Source organism: Alternaria atra (genome assembly GCF_907166805.1).
Source record: "Alternaria atra isolate CS162 genome assembly, contig: 37, whole genome shotgun sequence".
Classification (NCBI taxonomy): domain Eukaryota; kingdom Fungi; phylum Ascomycota; class Dothideomycetes; order Pleosporales; family Pleosporaceae; genus Alternaria; species Alternaria atra.
In genome coordinates, this window is record NW_025091336.1 from 822593 (window position 1) to 848139 (window position 25547).

At 52.1% G+C, this 25547-nt stretch overlaps 6 protein-coding genes across 7 annotated transcripts; 2 read left to right on the forward strand and 4 right to left on the reverse strand.

Moving 5' to 3' along the window:
* Nucleotides 1-2391: 2391 nt before the first annotated feature.
* ALTATR162_LOCUS12002 (uncharacterized protein) lies at nt 2392-3905 on the forward strand (the record flags this gene model as incomplete). The annotated part of the gene is made up of 2 exons (XM_043319646.1): nt 2392-3723; nt 3774-3905. 2 exons carry the CDS (start codon nt 2392-2394, stop codon nt 3903-3905), a joined length of 1464 nt encoding a protein of 487 aa, XP_043175581.1.
* A 751-nt stretch (nt 3906-4656) lies between these two features.
* ALTATR162_LOCUS12003 (uncharacterized protein) lies at nt 4657-8925 on the forward strand (the record flags this gene model as incomplete). Its single annotated transcript, XM_043319647.1, has 3 exons — nt 4657-4782; nt 4927-7054; nt 8687-8925. The coding sequence occupies 3 exons, from the start codon at nt 4657-4659 to the stop codon at nt 8923-8925; spliced, it is 2493 nt and encodes an 830-aa protein (XP_043175582.1).
* A 463-nt stretch (nt 8926-9388) lies between these two features.
* Nucleotides 9389-10930, reverse strand: ALTATR162_LOCUS12004 (uncharacterized protein; the record flags this gene model as incomplete). Its single annotated transcript, XM_043319648.1, has 1 exon — nt 9389-10930. One exon carries the CDS (start codon nt 10928-10930, stop codon nt 9389-9391), a length of 1542 nt encoding a protein of 513 aa, XP_043175583.1.
* A 4928-nt stretch (nt 10931-15858) lies between these two features.
* On the reverse strand, nt 15859-17790 carry ALTATR162_LOCUS12005 (uncharacterized protein; the record flags this gene model as incomplete). Its single annotated transcript, XM_043319649.1, has 3 exons — nt 15859-15934; nt 15994-16759; nt 16827-17790. The coding sequence occupies 3 exons, from the start codon at nt 17788-17790 to the stop codon at nt 15859-15861; spliced, it is 1806 nt and encodes a 601-aa protein (XP_043175584.1).
* Nucleotides 17791-18803: 1013 nt separating this feature from the next.
* On the reverse strand, nt 18804-22168 carry ALTATR162_LOCUS12006 (uncharacterized protein; the record flags this gene model as incomplete). Its single annotated transcript, XM_043319650.1, has 6 exons — nt 18804-19684; nt 19734-20820; nt 20867-21134; nt 21187-21559; nt 21607-21787; nt 21830-22168. 6 exons carry the CDS (start codon nt 22166-22168, stop codon nt 18804-18806), a joined length of 3129 nt encoding a protein of 1042 aa, XP_043175585.1.
* A 1098-nt stretch (nt 22169-23266) lies between these two features.
* Nucleotides 23267-24777, reverse strand: ALTATR162_LOCUS12007 (uncharacterized protein; the record flags this gene model as incomplete). 2 transcript variants are annotated; one of them, XM_043319651.1, is made up of 7 exons in its annotated part: nt 23267-23406; nt 23454-23658; nt 23714-23907; nt 23958-24306; nt 24367-24450; nt 24503-24675; nt 24732-24777. In XM_043319651.1, 7 exons carry the CDS (start codon nt 24775-24777, stop codon nt 23267-23269), a joined length of 1191 nt encoding a protein of 396 aa, XP_043175586.1. The 2 variants fall into 2 exon arrangements, with proteins under 2 accessions (XP_043175586.1, XP_043175587.1); XM_043319652.1 differs by having other exon boundaries at nt 23958-24312.
* Nucleotides 24778-25547: the final 770 nt, after the last annotated feature.

Below are 25547 nucleotides of genomic sequence, written 5' to 3' on the forward strand. Positions count from 1 at the left end.
GGATGTGAATATTTTGAAAGCTCTGTCGTCTTCTCCATGATACTGTTCGTTGTCGATCGCTTCTCTTCGGACCCGAGTATCGCTTTTCGCCAACAGTGACAGGCACGTGGAACAATCGGACATTGTTGCGGTACCAGCTCGCTGTCCAGACATACCCGTACAACCGGGACCGAAACTCGCGTAAGTCGCGGTCAGTGTGATAGCCCAGGATTCATATGAACGTGCGGGTACTTGCGTCGCTTGTGTTTTCTATAATCCGGGGGTCAACAGACCAATCACCGCAAGGCTGACAGCCACGAGCAGCACAGATGGTTTCGAGTCGCGTAACAAGTCAGGAACGCGATTGCAAAAAAAGCGACCGCTAACCCGGGCCGAATCCGTGCGCTTGTAAATCGTGGTCGTATGTTACCTAAACTAAGTAACTGGCTGCGGAAGAAATGCCAACTGGTGCGCACTGCTGACCGTTGACGGGGGCGTTGTGGAACCAGCTCGATCTGAGCTGCCAAGTGCGGTTTGAGCGCATTATTGTTGATGTGCCTGGGACTGCAGCAGGTAAGGAGAAGGAACAACAAGATACTGTAGGTGGAGTCGATCACACGCATTGCCAAATCCAAACCCGAGATTACGGCAGAGAAATGACGAGTGCGCGGTATCCCGCATGGCGTGGATCCCAGAAAGGCAGTTGAGACGATTCGAAAGTGATGGCTACAACCAATGAGACGAAACTTGCGGGATGTACCAATTGTATTCTGTAGACCCAAGTGAATGGTTCCTACCGTGGTAAAGGGCCAAAAGAGGTCAGTGCGAGCATGGAACAAGTGTAGCCGTTGATGCATAAAGGCTTGCAGCAAACTCGCTGCACGACAGTCGCAATTCTGCTTGGAGCGGTAGCTGCGGTATTTGTTAGTGGCCGGATGAGGTCCTGGCACATGTGGTTGGTGTAGCGAGTTGCGGTGTGCATGGTGAAGTGGAACGGGAGTGGTGGGGAGGAGTGCGATGAGGGGCGCTATTCATGTCGCTGCTGCAGGCTGCGATGCGGGGCACAAGGTTTCGAGGAAATGCCCCTCTTCCTTGTAGTATCGCGGGATGTTACAAGTGTAAACAGGTCAAGACGGAATGGTAAACAAAGCTTCTGTAATTCGCGCAAGCATCGCTAAAGGAAATGAAGTTCCACTCGTGGACGAGAATGTCAGGACTCAATCGGGTGGCTTACCAAGCATTCGTATGAAGCTGTGCGGGACAGGACCGAGGTGCAGCAACGCTTGATGAAATTAGCTTGGAACTCAGAAGATAGTAATTGCCGGCGCATGTTTCGGCGGACCTCGGGACGGTGGAAGTCTGAGCAAGTGGTGACAAACTGGATCGTGTGAAATGATGGTGTGCAAAGTACAGTGGCGTCACAGTGCTTGAGGGAAGAGCAGAAACCAGTCAGATGGTAGACGACGTAACTGTCATGCTCTGGATCGGGGCATATGTCTCTAGATAGGATTTGTGGCAGGAATACGTCAGTGGATACCAAGGTGTCCATATTCTGGACAGAGTGGTCATGCTCCACAGTATCAAGTGATGGCTTCTTCCATGGTTGTTATGGAGTCTTCCATAGTTGCTATGGAGTGAATTTGAAGAAAATAGCTAAGCATGTGCCGTTTCTTGACATGATTAGGCAAGGCTTCTTCGCCGATGGCCCGCGCCCGAGTGAGATTCCAGCGGTCAACTGGCGACGACTGGCGTACATGATGTTTATGAAAATCCCGCAAGCCAGGCCTGTTGCAGAAAAACGTACACTTGGACGAGGCAGTGCACAATTACCCATGGATTACCCCTCGCACACCTGAATATTAGACCCGCCGGCCTCGTTGTGGTCAGCGTAGAGATTCGTAGTCCCCAAGCCCGCCCAGCTCGCTGTTGTGCTGCAAGTTTGCGGTTATCGGCCACGCTGCCATCGCCCAAGCCAACGACATCATCTGCCGCTGATCCGCAAATTGCTCGGCACTCGTGCACAGCCACTTTACTGTGGCTCTCGGATCCCGTGGCGGCAAGCAATTTGAAGAGGGCGCTGGACCTCACTGCGACGGCGTTTGTCAGCGCTGAAGACGCCTTTCACGTTGCCCGCACCTGCCAGAATTATTGCCCACTCGCGCTGGCGACGACTCCTCCACAGTCACCGTGTATTTGCAGCATAAATCGCCTCACGCGCGCCTTCCGAACCTCATTTCCACCATCCGCCGTCGACGAAGATACGCCGTTTTGACCGCCATACAATAACACACCCTGGGCTCTTTGCCCGCGAGACACCTGCGTCTCCAAAAATCCCACTGAGCCTACTCCATATAAAAGACCCACACCACATCCTAGCCGCGCCGGCCAGAGAGGAGACGAAAAGTAAGGAACATGGCGGCACCAACGACGAATCGCCCGCCTAGCACGACGGTCAAATCCGCTGCCTCTCCGTCAGCCTCCGCCTCAACGGCCTCTTCAGTCCACTCGCAGCCTGACACGATACCTGCCCTCCCCCAGCCCGTTGTCAACCACTCTGGCGCCAGCAGCGTGCAAGCCGCTGCCGAAGCGCTGCTGAAGCCCAAGAAGCCCACAATGACGTCGCGCCTCAGCAGCATGATGGGCATAAAATCCTCCGCCTACGCCGACAAGAACGGCGACGTCAAGGCTGCCAACGGCACCCCTCCCAACGGCCGCCCACAGCCTGTACGCCAGGGCTCTGTTACGAGGAAAGAGGGCCCCGCCACTGCCTACAAGCGCTTCTGGCTCAACGATGACGGCACCCACGAGCACGTCCTCAAGGTTGCGAAGCGCCAGGAAAAGCTTTCCGACATGTTCCAGAGCCTCATGCTCGGCAAGAAGAAGGGCGACAATGCCGAGGATCAGCCGCTGAGCCTCATGTCAAATTGGGTTGACGTCATGCGCAACGAGAAGGAGAAGCTTGCCGAGCAGAAGAACGCCGTCAACGCACTGCCACAGACGCTGGTTCAGAAGTACGGCAAGTGCCAAGAGGTCGTCGGACGGGGAGCCTTTGGCATTGTTCGCGTCGCACACAAGCAGGACCCCAAGGACTCGAAACGAGAGCAGCTCTACGCCGTCAAGGAGTTCAAGCAGAGACCCGGCGAGTCTGCGAAGCGGTACCAGAAGCGCCTCACCTCCGAGTTCTGCATATCCTCCTCCATGCAACACCCTAATGTCATCACCACACTGGACCTGCTCCAGGACGAAAAGGGCACATACTGTGAAGTCATGGAGTACTGCTCCGGGGGTGATTTGTACACGCTTGTCCTCGCAGCTGGTCAGCTCGAGGTAGCCGAGGCAGACTGCTTCTTCAAGCAGCTGATGCGTGGTGTAGAGTACATGCACGAAATGGGTGTCGCACATCGGGATCTGAAGCCTGAGAACCTGCTCCTCACCACCCACGGTTCCATCAAAATTACAGACTTTGGCAACGGTGAGTGCTTCCGCATGGCGTGGGAGAAGGAGGCACACATGACGGCTGGTCTCTGTGGTTCGGCTCCCTACATCGCCCCAGAAGAGTACGTGGACAAGGAGTTCGACCCCCGTGCTGTTGATGTCTGGGCTTGCGGTATCATCTACATGGCCATGAGGACGGGTCGTCACCTGTGGCGTGTGGCTCAAAAGGGCGAAGACGAGTTCTTCGACCGCTATCTCGAGGACAGAAAAGAGGAAGAGGGTTATCGACCCATTGAGGTTTTGCGAAGAGTGAGTCTGATCTTACTCTACTTTATGTGCAGTACTAACACCCCCTCCAGCGACAATGTCGTAACGTCATCTACTCAATTCTTGATCCTATACCTGCCCGTCGCCTAACCGCGCACCAAGTGCTCGCTTCTGAATGGGTATCCGAGGCCAAAGTGTGCCACGCTGGCAACGAAGGCTTCTAGGCCAATCCTTCGTATTCTTAGTCTGTCGCCATATGTCTGGGATATTTGCGTTCGTTTCTCGACTTGGATTTCTTTTTGTTTTGGACATACCCCCTTTTACGCCCGATGCCAACAGCATAGCGAGATTTTGGGCATCGGCAACTTCTTCTTGCACTCTCGTATGGCGTTTTCTCCTACTCTCAGCATCAGCGGATCACCACTACGATACACATGAGTACTAGATGACGATGGCGTAAGACGTTTGAGAGCGATGCTGGGTTGAATGAATATATGGTTCGGGTGGCTCGTTTTGGGTGTAGACCTTCGCTCGCTCGTTAATGGGTACTGGCGGATTGTATCAAGGCTGCAACCGGTGGAGCAGCCGTTATGAAATTCTATACGAACAGCACGCATTTTTGTATATGAGCGTGCCGCGTGCCGCGTGCCACGCTATTGAGTTATGACCCTGCATACGTCTTGGTACTACCCTACATATAAGTGCATAGCAATTGAGAGCTACTTTCCAATAGTGAAGAACGAGGACATGTGAAAAGCCACGAGTCAAGCATCGCTGTCATGCTTCATTATCTCTTGGCAACGTCATCGCTTAAACAACGGGTGCGCCTCGCGATTCATTAGGCAAGCGGTGAAACAATCAAACGTGTCTTGACGAACGCCTGTTCACGCCGCGCCTTCCAACCCCAGTCACTCCTGACCTACCCCATGTTATTCCTCGACAACACTGGGTGGCTCGAAGAAATGCAACCAAGCAATGCTCACGACTGGCACTCCGCTCCGTAACTGGACTCTCTTCCTGCTGCTATGCAGCATACCCACGTCTGCCCTCGCTGAGGCAGCGAATGAGGCGTCCACTGTCGAATCGAGCGCTACTGCACAAGTAGGTGCCACGACGCACCTTACGTCCAACGCCGCGTCTTCGCCCACGTCCTCGTCGTCGCCGTCGTCTGTTCGGAGATATACCAGCAGCGAAAGCACTTGCCCGTACCGCACGATAAATTACATCACGCATACGCTCCCGCAGCAATGCGCAAAGACGAGCTGGTCAGCGCCGGGCGAGACAGTCGCAACCAATGGCACGGGCGCTGAGGAAGGAGCTATAGCTGGTCTACGAAACCCAACACTTGGGCTAGGAGAAGGGTCTGAGGGCATTACAGATGGAGATAACGGAGCTACATCAGTAGTAGCGCCCCAGGCAGATCCAGCCAACCCAGCTTCCGCTGCATCCAACAGCGGTACAGCAAGCGCAGAGCCGGAGCTTGACTTGGAAGCCGACTCACCATTCGATAATGCCAACTTTCTCTCCTTTGAGGAATGGAAGAAGAGGAACCTGGCCGAGGTCGGTCAGTCGCCGGAGAATGTTGGACAAGGACGAGCAGCAGGGACGAACCAACCCGCACGGCGACGACCCGTCAACGTCAATGCCTTAGACTCGCTTGGCGATGAGGGCGAGATATCCATCGACTTTAGTGGATTTGGGTCCTCGGACGACGAGAACGTAGCGAACAGCATGCAGCATGGCAAGCAGAGCGCGGGTGCTTCAAAAGCCACCGACGGCGAGGGCAAAGTGGCACCAATTTCATGGGCTCTCAGCAAAGACGCAGGCAAGACATGCAAGGAGCGCTTCAACTACGCCTCTTTTGATTGCGCAGCTACCGTTTTAAAAACGAACAAACAGGCCAAGAGCTCGTCTTCCATCTTGGTGGAGAACAAGGACAGCTACATGCTGAATATATGTTCGGCAGACAACAAGTTCCTCATAGTAGAGCTCTGTGACGATATTCTCGTCGACACCATCGTTCTCGCTAACTACGAGTTCTTCTCCTCCATGTTCCGTCATTTCAGGGTCAGCGTCTCAGATCGCTATCCTGTGAAGATGGAGAAGTGGCGGACATTGGGCACGTTCGAGGCGCGCAATTCTAGAGATATTCAGCCCTTTCTTATTACTGAGCCGCAGATCTGGGCGAGATATCTGAGGGTGGAGTTTCTGACGCAGTTTGGGAATGAGTATTATTGCCCGCTTAGTGTACTGCGTGTTCATGGTACGACGATGATGGAGCAGTTCAGGCGAGAGGAAGAGGAGGCGAGAGGTATTGATGACGATGATGATCTAGAGGCGGAAGGTGTTGAGGTCAAGAAGCCGGCTGCGGATAGTGGGCCTTTGCCGCCAGAGGATATACCGATCGAAGCAGTGAAGGATATTGGCAGTAGCCCAGATGCCTCGGTGGCTAGTGACGATGCCAAACAAGACCTCTCTCGGGATGTTCACTCGAATTCGCCTCATAGCGACGCGCCATCCGAGACCCCTCCTTCATCTACGGCTATGGCAGAGACAGCGACTGACAAACCCTACGGTCAGGCCGTGTTGAACTTGACGTCCATTGCGCCTCCATCTGTGACAGGCAACCAGAGACTCGGAAGCGAAGACAGCACAGCCAATGGCGAGATGAAATCGGGCGAAGCGCCTTCGCCAAGTCCGACGGATGTCACATCACAAGCTCAGAGCCCTACCGCCGACGCCTCTGCGATCAACTCTTCAAGCTCTGTATCTCGAGTTGATAACGCTACAACACCTACAGCCAACGCCACCGCTTCACCTTCGAGCAGTTCAGCAGCCAAGGCATCAAGCAACAGCACGATCGCAAACCCACCACCACCACAAGGCCGCGGTTCCTCCACCCAGCCAAATGCCCCTGCTCCCTCAACCCAAGAATCGTTCTTCAAGTCCATCCACAAGCGCCTCCAATACCTCGAAGCTAACAGCACGCTTTCCCTGCAATACATAGAAGAGCAATCCCGCGCCCTCCGCGACGCGTTCGTGAAAGTCGAAAAGCGCCAACTAGCGAAAACAGAGAAGTTTTTGGATCACTTGAACAGTACGGTCATGTTGGAGTTGAAGAGTTTCAGGAATATGTACGATCAGCTCTGGCAGAGCACAGTTATCGAGTTGGAGAGTATGAAAGAGAGGCAGGAGAGGGAGGTTGGGGAGGTGGGGAAGAGATTAACGCTGTTGGCTGATGAGCTGGTTTGGCAGAAGAGGATGGCTGTTGTGCAGTCTACGCTGCTGCTTTTGTGTTTAGGTTTGGTGCTGTTCGTGAGAAGTGGAACTTTGGGGGGTACGGGTGATGTGCCTATAGTACAGCAGTTAGGGAGTAAGTACAATAGTTTCTTCGAGGCGAGTCCGCCGAGGAGTCCACCGGATACGGCGGGAAGGGGAATGGTGAGGCAGAGGAGGACTTTTAGGAGTATGTGGAGGAGCGAGGGGGCTGCGCATCTTAGCGATCATCAACGTCGTGACAGCAATGGTGGGGGACAGCAGGGTATGAGTGATACGGAGACGGATGGATTGAGAAGTCCAGTGAGGATTCAGTATAGTCCTCCGACACCTACTTCCCCACCTACACCTACTACACCCCACACCCATTCCTCCCGACACAGAGACGCGGACGGGGATGCAGACGTAGAGCCGTCTAGTCCCTCTGTTCGCATAAACGGTATACACACCGCTCACCTCGACCACCACGACCAAGACAACGATAACGCAGACGAAGTACCGCCAACGCCAACCTCAATAGCAGAAGACCAGGCAGCTAGAATCCAAGTCCTGGAAACGCAATCGGGGCCTGCGACACCAAATGGGACGAGGGACTGTAGACCGAGTTGGGAGGAGGTGGAGCGGGCGGTGGATTTATTGAAGGCTGAGGAGGCGGATCAGGGACTTGGGAAGGGAGAGGGGATGAGGGGGAGTCCGCCGGGGTCGCCAGGGTCGCCGGGGAAGAAGAAGAGAGGGGGGAAGGACAAGAAGAAGAGGAGTCCGTTGAGGAGGAGTCATAGCAACTTTGATGGGGTGGGCGGGTCGGAGGGGTGACGGGGGTGATGGAGAGGGAGTGGTTGTTGGTTTTTCCGGCATGGTATAGCGTTCTTTGGTGGGGTCGTAGGATATCGGTGTATGGGGGCTTGGGTATTGTGTATAGCGTTTATAGGTTATGCATGTCGTATGTATATATGTGCCTTGAACCTCTTTCTACACATACAACTTTACTTTGGTATTATGTCAAAGACGTTCCTGTCTATGGCTGTTTTCAATCTCATCTCCCATCAAACTCCTTCCTATCCAGGTAGTTTGTCAAAAGCTGTGGATTGCGGTTTCATTCCTACCTTCCTAGCACTCTCTCATCCCGCCATCCTATCACTCTGTCACTATCTCCCGCATTCCTCTCCTACCAGAATGCCTCCCCTAATTAGGTAGGTCCAGAAGAGTGCGTGGATTACTGTTTCATTCCTATTCTCTTACTACCTTCTTCTTTCACTGCCCTGCTGTTCTCAACCTTCGTCTGCGACTTTGTCTCTTGGAAAAGTTTCCTAATTAGGCAAGTTCTCTAATGAGTGTGGATTACGGTAAGCCTTCACGGGCGCAGGGTGACCATGGCATGGCCACTGCGGTGAACATGGCGAACATGGCGAACATGGTGACCACGGCTGCTACAGCTGCCAAGGCGCACATGGCTTGTAGGGCTTCTAGGGCGTCCATGGCCAAAAGGGCTCCTGCTGTAATCGACACTTTTGCGAGAACCTTCCTGCGGGAAGTCGCAATTCTACCTAGAAGTCACTATAGTTTTTACAATGCTGCAACGAGGTGTCTGAACTTTACAAGTTCACGAATTACACTTGACCACACAGAAACAACTCCGACAATATTTTAGTGAGGTGTTCGTCACGGTGGTTGTCTATTCACTCTCCACCTCAAACTTCACCTCTACAACTTGCTCGCTGATTTGCAATAGACAAGGGGAAGCGGCAGGTGAATGCTGGTCCAAATCAGGCGAGTTTACTACAAGGTGTAGACTGCGGTGCTTTCCACAACTCTCCTACAGTATCGCTCTCAACTTTGTATGGCTCCTTCGTTCATTTCCAGTTATCCTCCACGGTTTTATATATGCAATTCCGGTTAGACAAGTTCCACGAGCAGGTACGGATTACTCCAACCTTCACAGCCTTTCCTACTACCTGCGGCATTGTCTGAAATTGGTCGTGAGTACGTTTTGGTAGTTATTTGCAAGAGTGTCCACATCGGGCAAGTTCTGCAAGGTGTGGATTGCAGCTACTTTCACAACGTTCCATCACGTCGTCTGAAGGTCTGGACATGTGGGGGTCCACATCAACAGCTCGTCCACGCTAGGAATTGCAGTGCACTTGCACGCTAACCTCCCGGTGGTCGGGGCCTCAATTTCGCTGAACGCTACTACCATTTCCTTGTCACGTAAGGCTAGTTCTCAGCCTCGTATCATGGCATGAACATGCTTTGTAATCATCCGGCTATGCTTATCGAGCACAGCTAGTACATTCTCGTACATATCTTCTCTCCTTATGGCACAAGCTGGTTGTCAGCCTCGTTGTTCTACTCGCGCTTCCGCACTAAGGATTGCAGTGCACTCGCTTGCTAGCCACCATGCATGAAGCTCTGAAACGCCATTGGCCTTTCCATTCTACATAAGGCTACTTCTCAGGGTCGTAGTCTCATTGATGACGTTAACCTCAAAATAGAATGCATAAACACCCAGATCGTGCCCGTTATCCACTCCGGTGACCACCACTCTATCAGTCCACACAACAGCCGTAGGGTCATCGGAGCGACGAAGTACCTGACGCGATGCTGGTCGTTGTGATATCTGGTCAGCCTTGATCTCTAGCACTCCTGCATTGTATCTATCATCCTCCGAGGTAAGCAGATCCCTTATAAACTTGATATACTTCCACCACTCGCTCCTTTGTGCCTCCCTCCATATATCGGCAGGTATTTGAATTTCTCTTGCGATAGCATCGACCACTTCATTGCCGGTCGCGACCCCAATCTTTTCTGCAATTTTTCCCACGTCCTTGAGACCGTTGAAAATCACATTAGCAATCTTCAGTGGATCACCCTCGCTATTGTCTAGCTCGACGAGCTGCGTGGTGATTATGATGTTTGCGGGCGGGCCATCGTAAAGCAAAGAGCTGGTTGGCATGATGCGCTGACGGTCATGACCAAGTTTCCATGGCTCATCTCCGGAGGGGAATTTGATGACCTGGTTCTGCTGCGTACCTGGGACGTAAACGGAGACGCCGCCAGCAAGTTCGTCTTCGCCTTCTTGTCTGACCTGACACTCCAAACCGCGCCACCAGACTTGAATCCTTTTGGTTGTCGATGGCGAAGCAGCAGGCTGATCAAGGGGCACAGTGATGTTCCCTCCTCGAAAATTCGCAGTAAAGACATTTCCTGCTCGAAACACAGTCATGTCAGCCGCTGTCGGCAAACCGAGCTTCGAGAAGATGCCACCAACGTTACGATACTTCTGCAGGATCTTGTCTTTGAACGAGATACTTTCGATATGACGATCATGCGCGCGCCACGTCATCTGTCCGCTCTCGAAACTATTCATTCTCCCACCTAGAACATCCACCTCACCAGTAAGCGGATACCCAAGCCATGATCGCTCGTAACCTGCGGTAGCCCATGCTGCAAGGATGTCGCCATACACTTCGTGTGCGCCTGTAGTGGGTGTCCAGTATATCATGCCCTTGGAGAAGCGGTTGAAGCGACCCCTGTTATCGGGGCAAGGCAGCTCATCTGAAAGCGGGAAACCAACAGCAGACTTCGCAGCACCGAGTACCCGGAGGCGTTCGCGGATATCTCCGTACACTAAAAAAGTCCCTTGGATCTGCAACGTATTGTCGTTGCCTGCGTTCCATATGTCTCCGTTCGCGTACGAGGTGTACCAAGCACCTGCTTGATACATGTTTGTGTAGGTTGAGACTCTGCTCCCTAGCCAAGGGTTTGCGTTCCATTTCGCTTGGGTTGCAGCATCGAGCTTATTGCCCCATGCGATAGCGTGCTGGATTTGTTCAAGCGTGATTCCTGATTGGGTAATCCTGTCGGTGTTGATCTGTAAGATCAATTTGTTGTGATCTATCGCTGGAAGGTTGAGTCTGTCAAGAATCGTACGAGGAATAGTGATGGGAGAAATCCGTATGGGGGAGATTTCTGCCATCTTGAAAGGTACACAGATGTGACAAAAATTGTGGAAAAGAGAGTTTCGAGTAATGGTATTACTTGAATCTTTTCCAAGAATGCTGTCTGGAATATAAGTCGTTCCTTGGATCGAGCTGAAGCCCTTCGATCAAGACAGCTCAGCTATTTAGATAACTGCAAGACCTCTTTGAGTTAAACCAAGGACACTTATCGGTAGCGCTTTGGCACTCTTCCATGTCCTTCCATCCAATAATTTCCAACTCATTGCGCCATATCAAGTTGTCGGACTCAGCTTGGCTTGGCTTTTCGTGGTCACCCCTCTTTTCAAGCCGTCCGCAGAGCTGAAAGCTGAATACCAAGATTGATCTGCTCGGTTATCTATTCATTTGATTGGACACCTCTCACATCTCCATATGCATTCTGGCTGGTCTGGACTTGCAGCGACGAACCATTCGTGAAGCCAAGGCACCGTAGCCTCCAAGCCAGTGGACTGCATTGTAAACTGCTTTTCATCGCATAACGAATATTTCAGCTCCTCGTCTGGAAGTCCGCGTTATGCACTTCCGACTCTCAACACGCTCCTAAATACGCAACTCCTTCAGCTCTGCGGCTGGACAGGGCTAACGCACTATCTACTTCTTTGCTAAGGATGCTACGTAGGTATTCGTCCCGTCGGCATCATCTGCACCTCCTCGCCCAACCAAAGCTTCCCTAATCTTTCCGACATGTCCATAAAGGTTGCGTCGTATTCCAGAATATACCTGGTTCCGTCGGTCTTCGCTCGCCTATAAAAAAGTGTCGCAGTCTACGTACAGCTTGCTCGGTCCGATAAGTACTCGGTCCTATGTGAACAGAGTTTCACCATAACCCTGCTGACATCCGATCATTCCGGTATATCAACACGTAGACTTACTTTAATTCAACTTTAGTGTTCCTACCAAATTCTACTGCCTAATAGCCTATTACTTAAACCGTGATAAAAAGACTGTAGCGACCAAAATCGTCAGCTTGCGATCAGCCGCTTAGGAAAACGACTACTAGCATTAATAAAGATACTATCTTCACTTCCCGTCATTATATTGTCCTTGATCCAGTCGTGAACCGGTGTCAAACCTGCCAAGCACCTGTCAACTAGTAATCTGAAACAGAGGCTGGGGACAAATTTACCGTGCTACCTCAATCCATGGAGCGTTATATACACAACTACTGTTATAGCATCGGTTCTACCTCAACGGGAACCGTATTGGTTGTGAACAGGAAGCTGAAATGGCGTAAAGTTTGGTGTTGAAATTCGAAGAATGAACTTTTGATACTTTTCATTTCCATAAAGAACATTGACTTCGATATTTTCATTGGTGCTGCCCGTCTTCTTGACCGCGTACAGATCTGGCGGGCCGCTTTTGTTTGAGTTGCTCATGAGGAGGCTGAATTGGGCGTTTGTCTCTTGCAACATTGTGGGTTCTTTGAAGACGAATTCAAAGTAGTCGGACTGAAGAACAACATCTTCTCCTCCGGGCACTCCGTCGGAACCTTGAGATCTCAAGATTTCTGTGCGCAGTCGCTTGAAGGCCTTGTCCCTGCCCTCACCATAAAGGTGTACCATCTGGATGTCGAAAATCCCAAGAAGAGAATAAGCCATATCTTCGGGTCGTGTGGTTTTTCGTCCGTTTGCCCAAGCCAGTCGTTGGTCCACACTGAAGTGCGACAAAGCTGTCTTCTGTAGTGCTTCAGTAGGTATACGAGTGATTTCGGCGATCTGCAGCACACGAGAGGACTTGCTACCAAGCGGGTGTCCTTCTGTGGAAAAGAATTCGACGCATTCCGGTGCAAGGAGCTCTTGGAGTGTCCATCCTCTAGTGAACCATCTGCTCTTTTGGAACGCCAGCTCATTCTTATCCAAGCTGCTAGCCGGCACATCATCAAGATACACATAGCATTTCGCCGAATCCCTGTACCAGCGAAACATGCTGTTGATCGCTTCCTGAAGCTCTGCGCTGCTAGATTTGTCGATGCAACATGTATCGATCCAAAAGAATTCTAAGCCATCAAGAGCAGCCTGGTCTGCGCAAAAGTTGATTTTGCGTTAACCAGCTTTCGTAGTGCCTATTCCCGTAGTCAGGTCCAAGAAGGTGACCTCGTCCTCGTCTGCTCCCCAGGTATGGGAGAGGATCGCGTAAGGCGGGATGTTCGGGTCAAGACGGTAGAGAAGCTTGAAGCTACCATCACTTTGGCGCTGTAAAAGGCGCATGTTGGACAGCTTGTATCACTGTGCTAGCAATAGATATAGTCTGACAGATGTATTTTGAACGTCAAGTTTGCGCATGTGGAGTCGATAGAGTTCAGAGGTGAGAGGTGTGTGGACACGTATGTAGATTGATGATAAGCGCGAAAGAGAGTTTGGCCCCCATCTGAGACAGAGGCTTATCCTCGAGGGCGCCAACGTGGGACGGAGGGCATGAGCTGAGCGTGACCACATTCATGACACCGATTTACCCACTCTGACATGGTGCGGTCGGTGAACTCAAGACTGAGAAAGATAATACGTGAAGCTGCTAGCAGCGCCAGACGAAGGTTTAGGGGATCTAGGTGTTCCGGTGGGCGCTAAGCGATATACGGGTGATCCAGAGAGGAAAGAACCCCTGTTCAAGCCGCGAGCCAGTTCAGATCATGCTACAGGCTGTTGCCACGTTATGAAAAGCACTGGGATCAATGGTCTCCTGCAACTTGCCTGTTGTGGAGATTGTTCACCTCCTGCGGGCGGAAGAAGCATGAGACAGCGGGTATTGTTGTTATCAGCAAGCACGTTAATAAGGGCTATCCTCCTGGAAGCGCCTTCTCTCGTCAACCAGTCCTAAGCACGAAGGTAGTACAATGTCTGTTCCTTCACACTACTAGAAATCCCAGCGTCGTAATGCCAGATGAAGCCACTACAATACAGACGCAGCCTCAAGTGAACCCCTCTTCCACGCTAAGAATGGCAGTGCAGGCCAAGCGGTTGCCTGAATAGGCCCACAATCACTCATCGAAGTGCTGTCACGACCCATCTATGCTAAAGATTGCGGCACAATTGCTAGCGCGACGGGGCCAAACACAATCTAGTGACTCAAAGAGGCGCATCAAGTTTCCAAATGTCGTTCCAATACTCAAACTCCGTAGTCTCGCTACACGCCCGTCATAGAGGCGCTAACTTAAGACCAGCAATGTTGGAAACGTAGAGTCTAGAAGCATCATCACATGGATTCGGAATCCTCAAGCAACTATGAATATCACAACCAGATAAAGTACTGGGTCTTGCTTTCTTGTTACTTTTTCAAGAACCCTGAAGAAACACGGCTATATTCGTCGCTGAAACAATGTACGCTTGAAGTGATGACGAGGTAGACTCATACACAAACATTCCTCATCTGCATGTTCAGCCTTGCCCTTCGATCTGCTCTTCCGCGCTAGAGATTGCAGTGCAGTTTCGCCAAGACGTGAGAGACATCCTTCATGCAGTCCTTAAAGTCCCTCATGCATGCACCCTCCTGCAGCCCAATCACTTCTCAAGCCCCCTCATTCGCGCTGCAGATTGTAGTACATCTTTCCCCATCAGCCGCCCAGCTCCTTGCTTACGTGCCGCCAAGACACATTTTACCATACTCTTCAACACAGCAATACAAGCAGTTGGAGAATGCCGCACCACAGATATATGAACTAACATGTAACCCACCCGCGCTCTTCGCTACACGCTATTTGCTTACACATGCTAAGAACCTATTGACCCGATCAGCCAAGTTACTCGGAACTGTCAATCGCCGTAACTTTCACGACTTTAGAACACATCGTTCAAACTCGATACAACTGTCTTTGCTGTCGCCCCTGGGAGGCTTTGCAGCGTTTGTCATGGGAGTCGTTCTAATCCCTTCTGGCCCCCAAGGCTGGTTCTCAGCCTTGTCCATCGGTCCTTCTTGGTTAGAGATTGCAGTGTTCTCATCGCACGAGGCTGTTCTTCAGCCTAGTTTTCCCATCTGCTCATCCGCGCTAGCGATTGCAGTGCAGCGTAAGGCCGATTCCAAAAACAGAGCTGCGTCTTCGACTGTTTAGTTGCGCTAAATATGGCAGCGTAGACAGGGCCGCACAAGATCGTCTCACTCTACAACTGCCGTTAGCGAATAGCACTCTGCCATTACTACGCATACCCCCTACGTACCTGCTCGTGCACGCTAAAGATCGCAATGCCAACCCCGCATCCTCAATTGCTCTCGTTTATCAGTCAGAGGTTTCTGTAACATTGCCATGGCCGGTGGTTATAATTCCCTCCACCAAGTACATCAGCCCAACATGCACTTGTCCTCTTGCCAAGCCATAAAACTGACATATATTGTCATCTTGATGTAAGAAACTTTGTTTCCCACAAGTGCTGGAAAAGACTTTGCAAGCATTTAGTAAGGAAGAGGTAGGAAGTTGTGTCGAAACACGCTGCCTACAAATAATTATTCGTAGGGGTATTAGTTTCATTGATAGACACTCTCTTCTACAACCCTTCTAACCCCTCCCGACCATCATCACCTCTCCCTCTCTACCTCGTCCTCTCTTCTTCCCTCTTCTTCCCTAAGATCCTCTCTACTCCCTTGCCCCCTAATCCCTCTCCAAAGCCCACTCAGCGTACTAAGTGCACTCAAACTCCTTCCTCTGCCCACCCTCCTCCCACCAGGTGTTCTAGCGCCTCCCGGCGTCCTACTCCCCTCCTCCTCTCTACCACCCGCACTATCTCTCGTCCGTCGTCTACTCAACGGCTCACCCAACCCCACTCCCATCATACCATCCTCCGCATCCCTCTCTGCATTTCTAGCACCGAGAGCTAGCAAACTTTCACGCCGCCTCACAGAATGTCCGCGTTTGAGATCCTGAACCATAGTACTCAAACTGGTACTCAACGGACTTGCTAACAATGGCCCTCCCACAATACTATTCCTCGCACTCTGCACCCGGTCTCCAGTCCTTAACCTCCTCAATCCCAATCCTGAGCTTGGTGTTGTCGGGACTTCATTGTGGGATTTGACTCGCGTGGGTGTGCGGGGTGCGGTGCCAGCAGTAGTAGACGTGATGAGATCAGTATCCGAGACTGAGACTGAGGGTGCGGGTGCGGCCTCAGAAGGAAGAACGGGCGTGGAAGTATGTCGGTTTAGAGGTGGGGTGCGGTAGGTGGGTTCGTTGGGGTTGGACCAGGGGTTTGCAACGAGGGAGGATATTATGTCGGCGGTTGCTGGGCGGGAGGAGCGATTTGGCGGTGTAACGGGGTCGGTGGGTGTGAGCGTGATGTTTGGGGTTGAGGGGCGTGTGCCTTCATCGTCATCTTGGTAAGGACGTGACATATCAATGGGTGGGGATAGGGCTCGTGCTGTTGAAGAGCGGCGAGTGCTTCCGGGGACTTCTTCGCTTGTGTCATTGACGGCGTCTGTGTAGGTTTCGCCGGCTAGGTGGATGGCATCTTCTGGTTCTGGGTCATGGTCTTCTTCGTCATCATCATGGTGAGAGGGCCGTCCGCTGGTGATTAGCCAGACCCCGAAGAAGGTCAGGGCGCATCCGCCGACGAATTTTCCGGCGTCTTCTCCTGAGGTTCTCTCGAAGTCGCGGTAGAGGACTGCGGACCCGCCGATGACTGAAAGTGTGAAGAGAACAAATTGGACAGGGATAACCTGGGTGGCATCGAATCGCTGAAGAGCTCGGTTGACGTACTTGATCTGCATGACTGCAGTTCCAACGAGGATGGCAACCAGTAGGTAGAAGACCGGAAATGTGATGGCTCGCCAGAGCGTGTATGACAGTAGCGAAGCAACGCCCTTGGTCGACAATGCCGTGTATCCGCCTAAATGTAAGTTAGCTAACGGGTTCTGGATATGAATCGACGTCTCGAATCCACGCAATAAACATACCAAACAGCCCCACAAGTCCCAGATCAATCAAGATATTCTTCTCCCCATACCGATTACTAGCCACCATCAAGACTGCAATGACCCCCACCGTGATCCCGAAATACGTCTCAAACTCCCACCTCCTAATCAGATCCCAGATCTCGCCAGGCCCCAGCTTGGGATTGTTGTCATTAGCCGACAACACAACCGTGACCGCGCCTCCAACAGCAATGATAACACCCAGCGCGTCCCTCTTGCGAAACGGTTCCTTGAGCATAAAAGGCGCAATGATGCAATTCGAAATGAGTGCGACAACACCCAGCGGTGACACAATAGACGCAGGCGCGAATCCATACGCAAGGAAATTCCCCGCTTCGCCGACAGTCATGAGAATGATGCCGAACCACCAATACGGCGATTTAAGATACGACGTCTGCTTGAACGCTTCTTCCTGCTTGCCCGACTCCGCGCTATCCTCTCTTTCAACGCGGGGTCTCGAAGTCGACCGCGGAATCAACGGATCGTTCTCCGAAGCCTCGAATAGCCCTTCTCCGTTCCCATTTTCCCTGCTACTTCTCCGCCTTGACTCGACCATGCCTTCACTTCTTCGCCCTGCCAATCCCATCTTCTGCACTTCCTCTGCTAATCTGCTCACTCCACCATCATCACCCATCATATCGGCTTCCCGCTTCCTCCTCTTCCTCTCCCGCCGTTTTTCCTGGAACTCCCTGTCTAGCCGGATATGCGCATACCGCTGCATGTTCAACGCAAAGGATATGAGTACATTGCCTATTATCGCGGTGATGATGCCGATGAGACTGCTCCAGTTCTCCGTGTAACCGCCGCCGCCTCCACCATGCTCTTTCGATATCCAGGATAACGCATTGTATGGTATTGGTGTGGGTATTAAGCTTTGTAGGGGTGTTGGTGTCGCTGGGCCAGCAGCGACTGTGTGGCTGGGTGGTGGTGGTGGTGGTATATGCATCGCGCAATATCGTAAGGGTAAGGATTCGGAAATGCGCTTTGCGTTGCTTCGTAGCCAAAGAATATGTCCGTCGTAGTAGTTACGAATGCGATACACGACAGGTCAAGCGGCGGAACTTGGTCGTGGAGGGGTGGTCTTCTTCGTTTCGTTTTCGTGATTAACAAAGAGCTATGTACCGCGTCCAACTTCCCTTATCAGACACAACGAGGGAATTAACTATATGCGATGAGAAATCCAGGGCGGTGACAACATGTTGTTTTTTTGCCGCCCGAAGCTGTTGCAAAAGAGTTGCAAAAAGGCTGGGTTTCGGCGGTGCTACGAAACTCGCATCACTGGCTTGGGATGGCTTGGGTTGGCTCGGGTTGGCGTGGCTGTCGGCGTTGGCTTGGGATATGCCGCGCGACATTTGCAGGGGTCTCGGAAGCCCATCTGCTTTCACATGACGGCAGAGTGGGCCGTGCGGAGATGCATGCTGTCCCACGCTAGCGGTCACTGTGCATGGAGTATCCGTAGACTCCGGCGGGTCGCACGAATGTTGCGGAGATGAGCAGGCAGTTGAATAAACCCACATGGAAGATGTGATAAACTTTGACGTGTCGTTTTCTCTTGTCGGCTTCATTCCTCGCATCGTGGGAGTCAAAAGCCAAATCTGGTTCTTTGTTAGTCCCGCTGACGCGGATAAGCAAAAAGCGCCTCTGCTTCCTTACACTGGTCAAACTGCATTCACCAAGTCGTCATAGAAGAATCTCGAAGCCGCAGCACTAAGTCGTCCATAGAAATTTCATGAAAATACTCATTTTTGAGATGTAATGTACACTATCAAGCAAACTCGATGCCCATGTTAAAGAGAAAGAGAAAGAAAAAGACCCTACGTGCGCATCATCTCGCCTGTCGGCGTGAAAGATGATGCCCATTAGCACTTGCCAGAGTACGCCACCCAATGAATGCAGACGCTATCCTTGTGCTTTTGTTATGTCCGATATCGTACCCTTTCAGTCTCAGCCTGCAAAGTCCTAGGCAAGAGACATCTGCGCCTCTCCGTTGGTAGCCTCTGCAACACCCTCGCCATCTTGCTCCATGCTCTCAGCAACGATATCGGGCTCAGCAGCGAGAAGCCTGATGCGGGCCTCAACCGCTTCTTCGCCAACAACAGACTCTTCGACCTGTGCCTTGCGGATGAAGACAGTGTGCCAGCGCTTTCCCCAGGCCTTGATGAGCTCAACCTCCTCTTCGGTAAGCGTGCCATCGGATGACTTTTCGACCAGAGTATCGGCGGAGCCCTCAGCAACGCCACGCATAGAGTCTTCGATGTACTTGAACAGCTCGCGGGCGTTGTCACGGTCCTTGGCAAGCGTGGCTTCAACCATCTCGATCTGTTCCTGAGGAAGACCCTTTTGAAGGCGGGCAGACGCGATCTGACGGTTGCGGTTGGTAACCTTGGCAACTGTGTTGCTGACCATTTCAAACACCCAACTCTCCGTCAAGGCTTCCCCAGCTCCCATATGGCTACCGAACACCCACTGAACGACAGTCATTGGCGCGAGAATAGTATAGTTGAGCAGAATATCGATGATGCGGACCGCAACACCAGGCTGGTCTTTCCAGTATTCAACGACGCTCGCCACGATCTGACGACGCGCGACCTCGTTTTGCGAAAGCTCGAGAAGTCGGTCCTTGCCGCGTTCAATGCAAGATAGAACATGAGATAGTGACTTCGCTCCTAGTCGGCAGATGGCGGTGACAAAGGCATCAGTCGAAGGTACGAGAACTTCGCTAACACCTTGTTCGAGAGCCTTCTCATGAATTGTGTCAATGGTAACTTGAATCTCCTCGGCCGTAGCCTTCTTCCTCAGTTGACTGAGTAGCGTCTGGCCTTCAGTAGCATAGGGGGTTTCTGGAGGAGCTGTTAGTGACGTCCATGTTCACATGCAAAATATACATACGCTGGTTGTCGTATTTGAAGTCAGGACTGTTGTCCGCATCCAGTCGCTCGGGAATCAACGAGTGCATTGGCTCTGGGAGCGTTGATCGAATGCGCTTGGCAAAGGACAATCGTATCTCCTTGTCCAAGGTCGCAAGGATGAAGGCCTTCTTGGGGTGCAGGTTTGAGAGCTCAAGATCCTCGAGCCATTCGGTCCACCTCCATCGGAATTCAAAGTTGCTGAGATGGTGGGAGAACCAGTCAAGGAATCGGTAGCCTAGCTCCAGATCCATCATGGGAAGGTTCTTGTAGATAGTACGGATAGCACGTCCGAGAGAGGGGGCGATAGCAGCGGGCGCAACCTTGCAGCACTGGGTAATGAGCGCATGGTAGTAGACAAGCTTGTGTTCCGCGCTGGGCAACTTGAACAGTTGCGAGAAGATAGCATCGATGATCATATCCTCCGACTTGTACTGAATCTTGTCGCCAACCAGCTCACGGAACTTGTCAAAGGGTGAGCCGCGCTTGGCAAAGATGTCGACAGACCAGTAGCAATCGACATCTACAAGGAACTTGGCGACCATTTCACGGTTGAAGTCGAGCTGGTTGATCGTGTCAACGATGGCATCTCGAACGAGCGACGACGCAATGTCCGTGGTCTTGGGTACGGTGTCGACTTCCTGGTCAGCGAACAAGGAGAAGTACGCCTCCGGGAAGACAGGGCGTGGGCCAGGGTTGACAGGGGATGGAATAGTGAAAGTCGGGAAGGCGTGAGTCTGAGGAGCCGTGGGCAAAGCGTCTTCCTCCGTGTTCATTCTACGCAGAGCATCCTTGTCGATGCGTGGAATGCACCTCAGTTCAAACCCAGACTCAGCCTCAACTGACAGCTGTGCTTGAAGAAGGCCAATAACGCTGTGGTGGTCTACCGGCTTCGACTCGAAATCGCCGACGTAGGAGTGAATGAGGCTCTCGATGGGAACCGCATTGCTCGCTACTATTCCAGTGTTCTTCAGCAGTTGTTGCGCTTGCTCATGGAAACGCTCTCCTCCAGCGACGATAGCGTAAGGAATAGTAAGAAGAATGATCTTGACGAGTTCGATTCCGACAACCTAGAAGTGTTAGTGGTTGTCAAAATTGAGTATCTGGGCCTCTTACGTCGTTCTCATTGGCACTCTGAAGGTCAACAACTGTGTCGAAGAGTTGTCCAAGGAAGGTGAAGACACCATCTTCCTCGTAGAGTGACTGCAGGCATGCGAAGAATCTCAGAAGCAACTTGAATTCCTTCCACTCGCCAGCATTCAGCGCCTCCTGTGCCCGGTCTCCGACACGCTTCATGGCCTCAATGGTGATTTCTGGCTTGACATCGTTGGCGTAGTAGGCGACGGCTGCGACGAACGGAATCTTGAAGGGTTGCTCAATGATACTAAGACGATTAGTGATGTGAGGGATGATGGGCACAACCTGGTCGTGCTTACAGCTGTACCAAGACATCAAAGAAGTCAGAGCGGAGACGCTCATCGTCGAAGTGCTCTCCGAAGAACTTTGCGATCTCGATAGCCTCGTCCTGGGGTAGCTTGGTGGAGCTGGCAATGTTCAATAGCAGTCTTCGCAGCTTGGGGAACGGCGGCTCTTCGTATCGGCGACGTGGAGGTCCATCGTCATTGCGGCGGCGCTGGGGTCCGCGTCGGTCGTCGCCGCGGTAGTGGTTGTCGTTGTCATCTGGGCGAAGGTGTAAGTATCGTAGAAATATGTAAGTACCCAGACCCCAAAGCAGAATGATGAAGACAGATTGAAGGTTCAGATTTGGAGCCATGATAGCGATCGAAGCAATGAAGCCTTCCAGACTAGCTATGCAGCTTGCGCAGTCGCTTGAAAGAGGATGGATGTGTACTCACCATCACGGCGGCGCTTGTTGTTTCCTCGATAGTTTCCACGGTCGCGCCTGTCATCACGTCGGTCCTCGCGCCTATCCTCACGCTCTTCCTTGAAGTCTGCGTCCGCCATGTTTGCGACCAAGACTGCGCGTGCCTTTTCTTCCAACGTCTTCGGAGAATCTTCCTTCTGTTGCGACGGGATCTAAGCACGGTCAGCGCGAAAGTCGTCGCGGTCGTAGTATACGGGCTTGCGCGGTGAGGAACAGTTGCCGTGCCGATGATCAGAAACACGGTTGTGGTATGGGGCGGTTCGATTGCGATGTTGGCGGATGCTTCGCGATAGTGAATCGTTGAACTGGCGCGGAAGTCGCTCTGGAGCTTGCGTATCGAAAGGGCTAGCGGCATTCGCACCACCCGGACCTTGGCGCGCGATCCATGCACCCTCGACGTCAACTTCCATCGACGAATCATTGGAGGGTGAAATGCTCAATACTGAGTATTGCTGTGTTTGTTCATCTGCTGACTTGATCAAAGCCCTTCGATCCAGGTTTATGTTTTCTATGTCCCCGTCCAAGCCATTCATATTATTGCTGTTGTTAGCTTGTACTGTGTTGCTTACTGTTTGTTCGCAATTGTCAAGTTGACTGTTTAGTACGTAGTTTTGTTGTAGAGAGAGATTACAGAAGGACACAGAAGGAAGCTTTATATACAGAACAACCAGACCGTGCAAGACTCGCGAGGTGAGGCTACAAGTAAAGGCAGGTCGTACATACTGATGGACCTACCTGGGCTGTTTCTTGATCCAAGGGTATGAAGTGATGCGTACAAACATAACACCTAATGCCTTTATATTCCCGCGGAAGACTGGCTGGGTCCTCGAGGAACGTGATACTGTGATCATGTGGAAAGATGTATCGGTTCTCACACAAAATGCATCACGAACATATTCAACGACTTCAGAAAATGACAAATCATGAAAGAAGTCTTCGTTCTAGAAAGTGTGCTGAGAGGTGGGCGAATGGCAGGACAGTCATTTCCCGGTGGCCATTCGTCCCGCTGCAAAAGCGCGGTGCCTTGCTCTAGTGCTTGCCCAGGCTAGCCGTCCATCGTCCAGCCTGCATGATCCCATTACAGGAATAGCATTTCCCACGATCATAAAAGCCTCGTCGCGCAATGTGCAGCCCGCCGAACTCATCTTAACAGAAAGAAAACTCCCGCATGCAACCCAGGTGACGCATCGTTACCACTGTTGAAGCGTCGGAAATTGGATGAGCGAGACCATCCCTTAGCATCCCATACTCAATACATGCCGATTTTTGCCCGTTCCTCATTTCCATCATAGTTGCAACCATCTGCGCCCATTCGTCATCTTAAAAGGGGATCGAGGAACATCATTTGCGGTGCCGGTCCATGATCATTTCGCGTGAACGGGGAGGCCAGTAGCCCCCAAGGAAAAGCAAGCCAGGTCATTCTTTGTAAAGGTGAATGTCGGTATCATTTCAGACGCGCTCAGATAAAGCAGGAAAGGGTGTGCTCCTCGTAGTATACACCTAATAGAACCGACGCCCATTTGAGACTCCATTTTGCATCTCTCCGGACGGAAAAGCTTCGTGCTTAGGCCCAGAGAGGATCAGAAGCCGCCGCATGAATGAATGGTATCGTTTCGTGTGATAGCAGGGGCTTAATCTAGCCTTGCTATCATCTGATCCCGCGTTAATGGCTTGAAGTTCGGCGATTCGAAGTCGAGGCCACGTGCGGCCAATGTCGCGCGGATGTGCTGCGGTACCAGCTGGTTGTTGAGATGAGGAGCAATGGAGAGTTCTGAACAAATTAGATTATGCATCGCTTACAGGGCCAAGAATACATACCGTGATGAGTAAAGTTGTACAGCTCAGGCAGATCACGAGTTGCTCCATTGGGATGACGCGAGTCTGGTAGGCGTGTGCTTGGATCCCTCAATTCATCGAAGAAGGGGTGTACCATAGCATCGATAGCCGAAAGACGCTGGGTAGGCGTGTACTCGAGCAGCTTGGAGATCAAATCGATCGCATTTGGATCGGCCTTTCGGAACACCTGGTAGATGTAAGTAAAAAGCACGCAGTTGCTGATGATGATTTGCACAACATACCTTACTGAACGGATGAGGCTTGATCTGAGGGAACTTGTGCTCCATGTAGTTGGGGTTCATGGTGCGGATCTGGTCCCGGGTGGGCGTTCCCAAAACCTTGATAATCTCTACCAGCTGGTCAATACCCGACTCGCCTGGGAACAGTGGCTGTCCGAGCATCAGCTCCGCCATGACGCAACCTGTAGACCACACATCTAAAGAGTGTTAGCATGGAACACTTCCAGTCATAACACAACCAACATACCGATCTTGGTGGTGTAGTTTGTCGCTCCAAAAATCAGCTCAGGCGCACGGTAGTACCTGGAGCAGATGTAGGACACGTTTGGCTCGTTCTCAACCAGGATCTTTGCGCTTCCAAAATCGCAGAGCTTCAGAACACCGGTTGAAGGGTCTAGCAGCAGGTTTTGGGGCTTGATGTCCCTGTGGCAGATACCCTGCGAGTGGATGTAGGCGAGCGAGCGGAAGAGCTGGTAGATGTACAGCTTGACTTCGAGGATGGGCATAACCGACTTCATCTTGTTGAAGTAGCGCGAAGCACGGTAAACAGTCTCAGGAACGAACTCTAGCACGAGGTTCAGGTACACTTCGTCTTTCTGTGGCTGACACGGTTAGTTACACGAAATGCATAGATGCGCTTGCTTGCAGACACATACCCGCTCGCCGTTGTTGTAGAAGAAGGCCTTGAGCTCAACAATGTTGGGATGTCGGACAATGCGCATAATCTGGAGTTCGCGGTTCTGTTGGGGGTCAGCTGAGGCTGTGTGAATTGGTTTTGTCGCGCGTATGTACCTTGAAGCGCTTGTCTTGCAGGACACGCTTGATGGCCGCATCTTCACCACTAGGCGACAGCTTCGTCTGGAAGACGACACCGAAAGAGCCGTTGCCGACAATCTTGCACTGCGTGTATGCGAGGTCTTTGTAGTCGCCGGTCAGGCCGTCCTGGACCTTTTCGCGGATAACTTCTGTGGGATTGTGAGCATGACATCAATGACGCGGTGTTTTCAAGGGGGAGACTCACCACCCATTCTTAGCGATGAGAAGGCCGATGGCCGGTTCTGGCTCATTGTTTGGTGTTATGCGTGTGGGAGGGGGGTCCGCAAGCGCTGCGCGGATTGCTGGTGGGGAGTATGGCGGACGGTAGCGGAGCAGAGTGTGGGCGAGGAGTCGAGTTTGGCGGAGCAGAGGCGTGGTGGATTAGGTTGTAGGCGCGAGGTTGAGTGTCAAGAGGGCGTGGTCCCGCGTGCCGTCTGTGCAGTACCAGGTGACGCTTGTTGTGGCTGACGGAGCTAAGGAACAAGGAAGGCGCAGGGGGACCGCTCAGCAACGATGCTCAGGCGAAAGTCACAGCAGGTGGTGGGAAGGGGAGGGTGAAGGATAATTGACGGCAGAGATGGAGAGCTTGTGAAGGTGTGAGGAAAGGCGACGATGGGGTTGAGTGACGGCAGTGCTGGGGATTAAGGGCGGGGCACTGCTAGTGCGAAATTGGGTGCCAACGTGATCAGAAGGCCTGCAATTCACGTAGTTGTCAGCGCAGGCCAGTCGAGCGGCGTCTAAGCTGGTAGACCTTGAGCGTGTAGTGATAGCCCGGTGCAGGAATTATGGACCTGCAGCAAGTAGGCGGGAAGGGATGCAGATGATAAATGCTCGTGGAGCCTTATGTTAGGTACACAAGGCTGTTGGTGTATTGCGGAGGCAGGAGCTTGCGGATCGTTCTTTCTTGGAACAGAGACGTCAGCAGTCGCGACTTCTTTCTTGCACACGACGTCAGGCGTGTTATGACTGCTGGCCCAGCCAGTCTATACAAGACGACACCACGAACATTCAACATGACCAT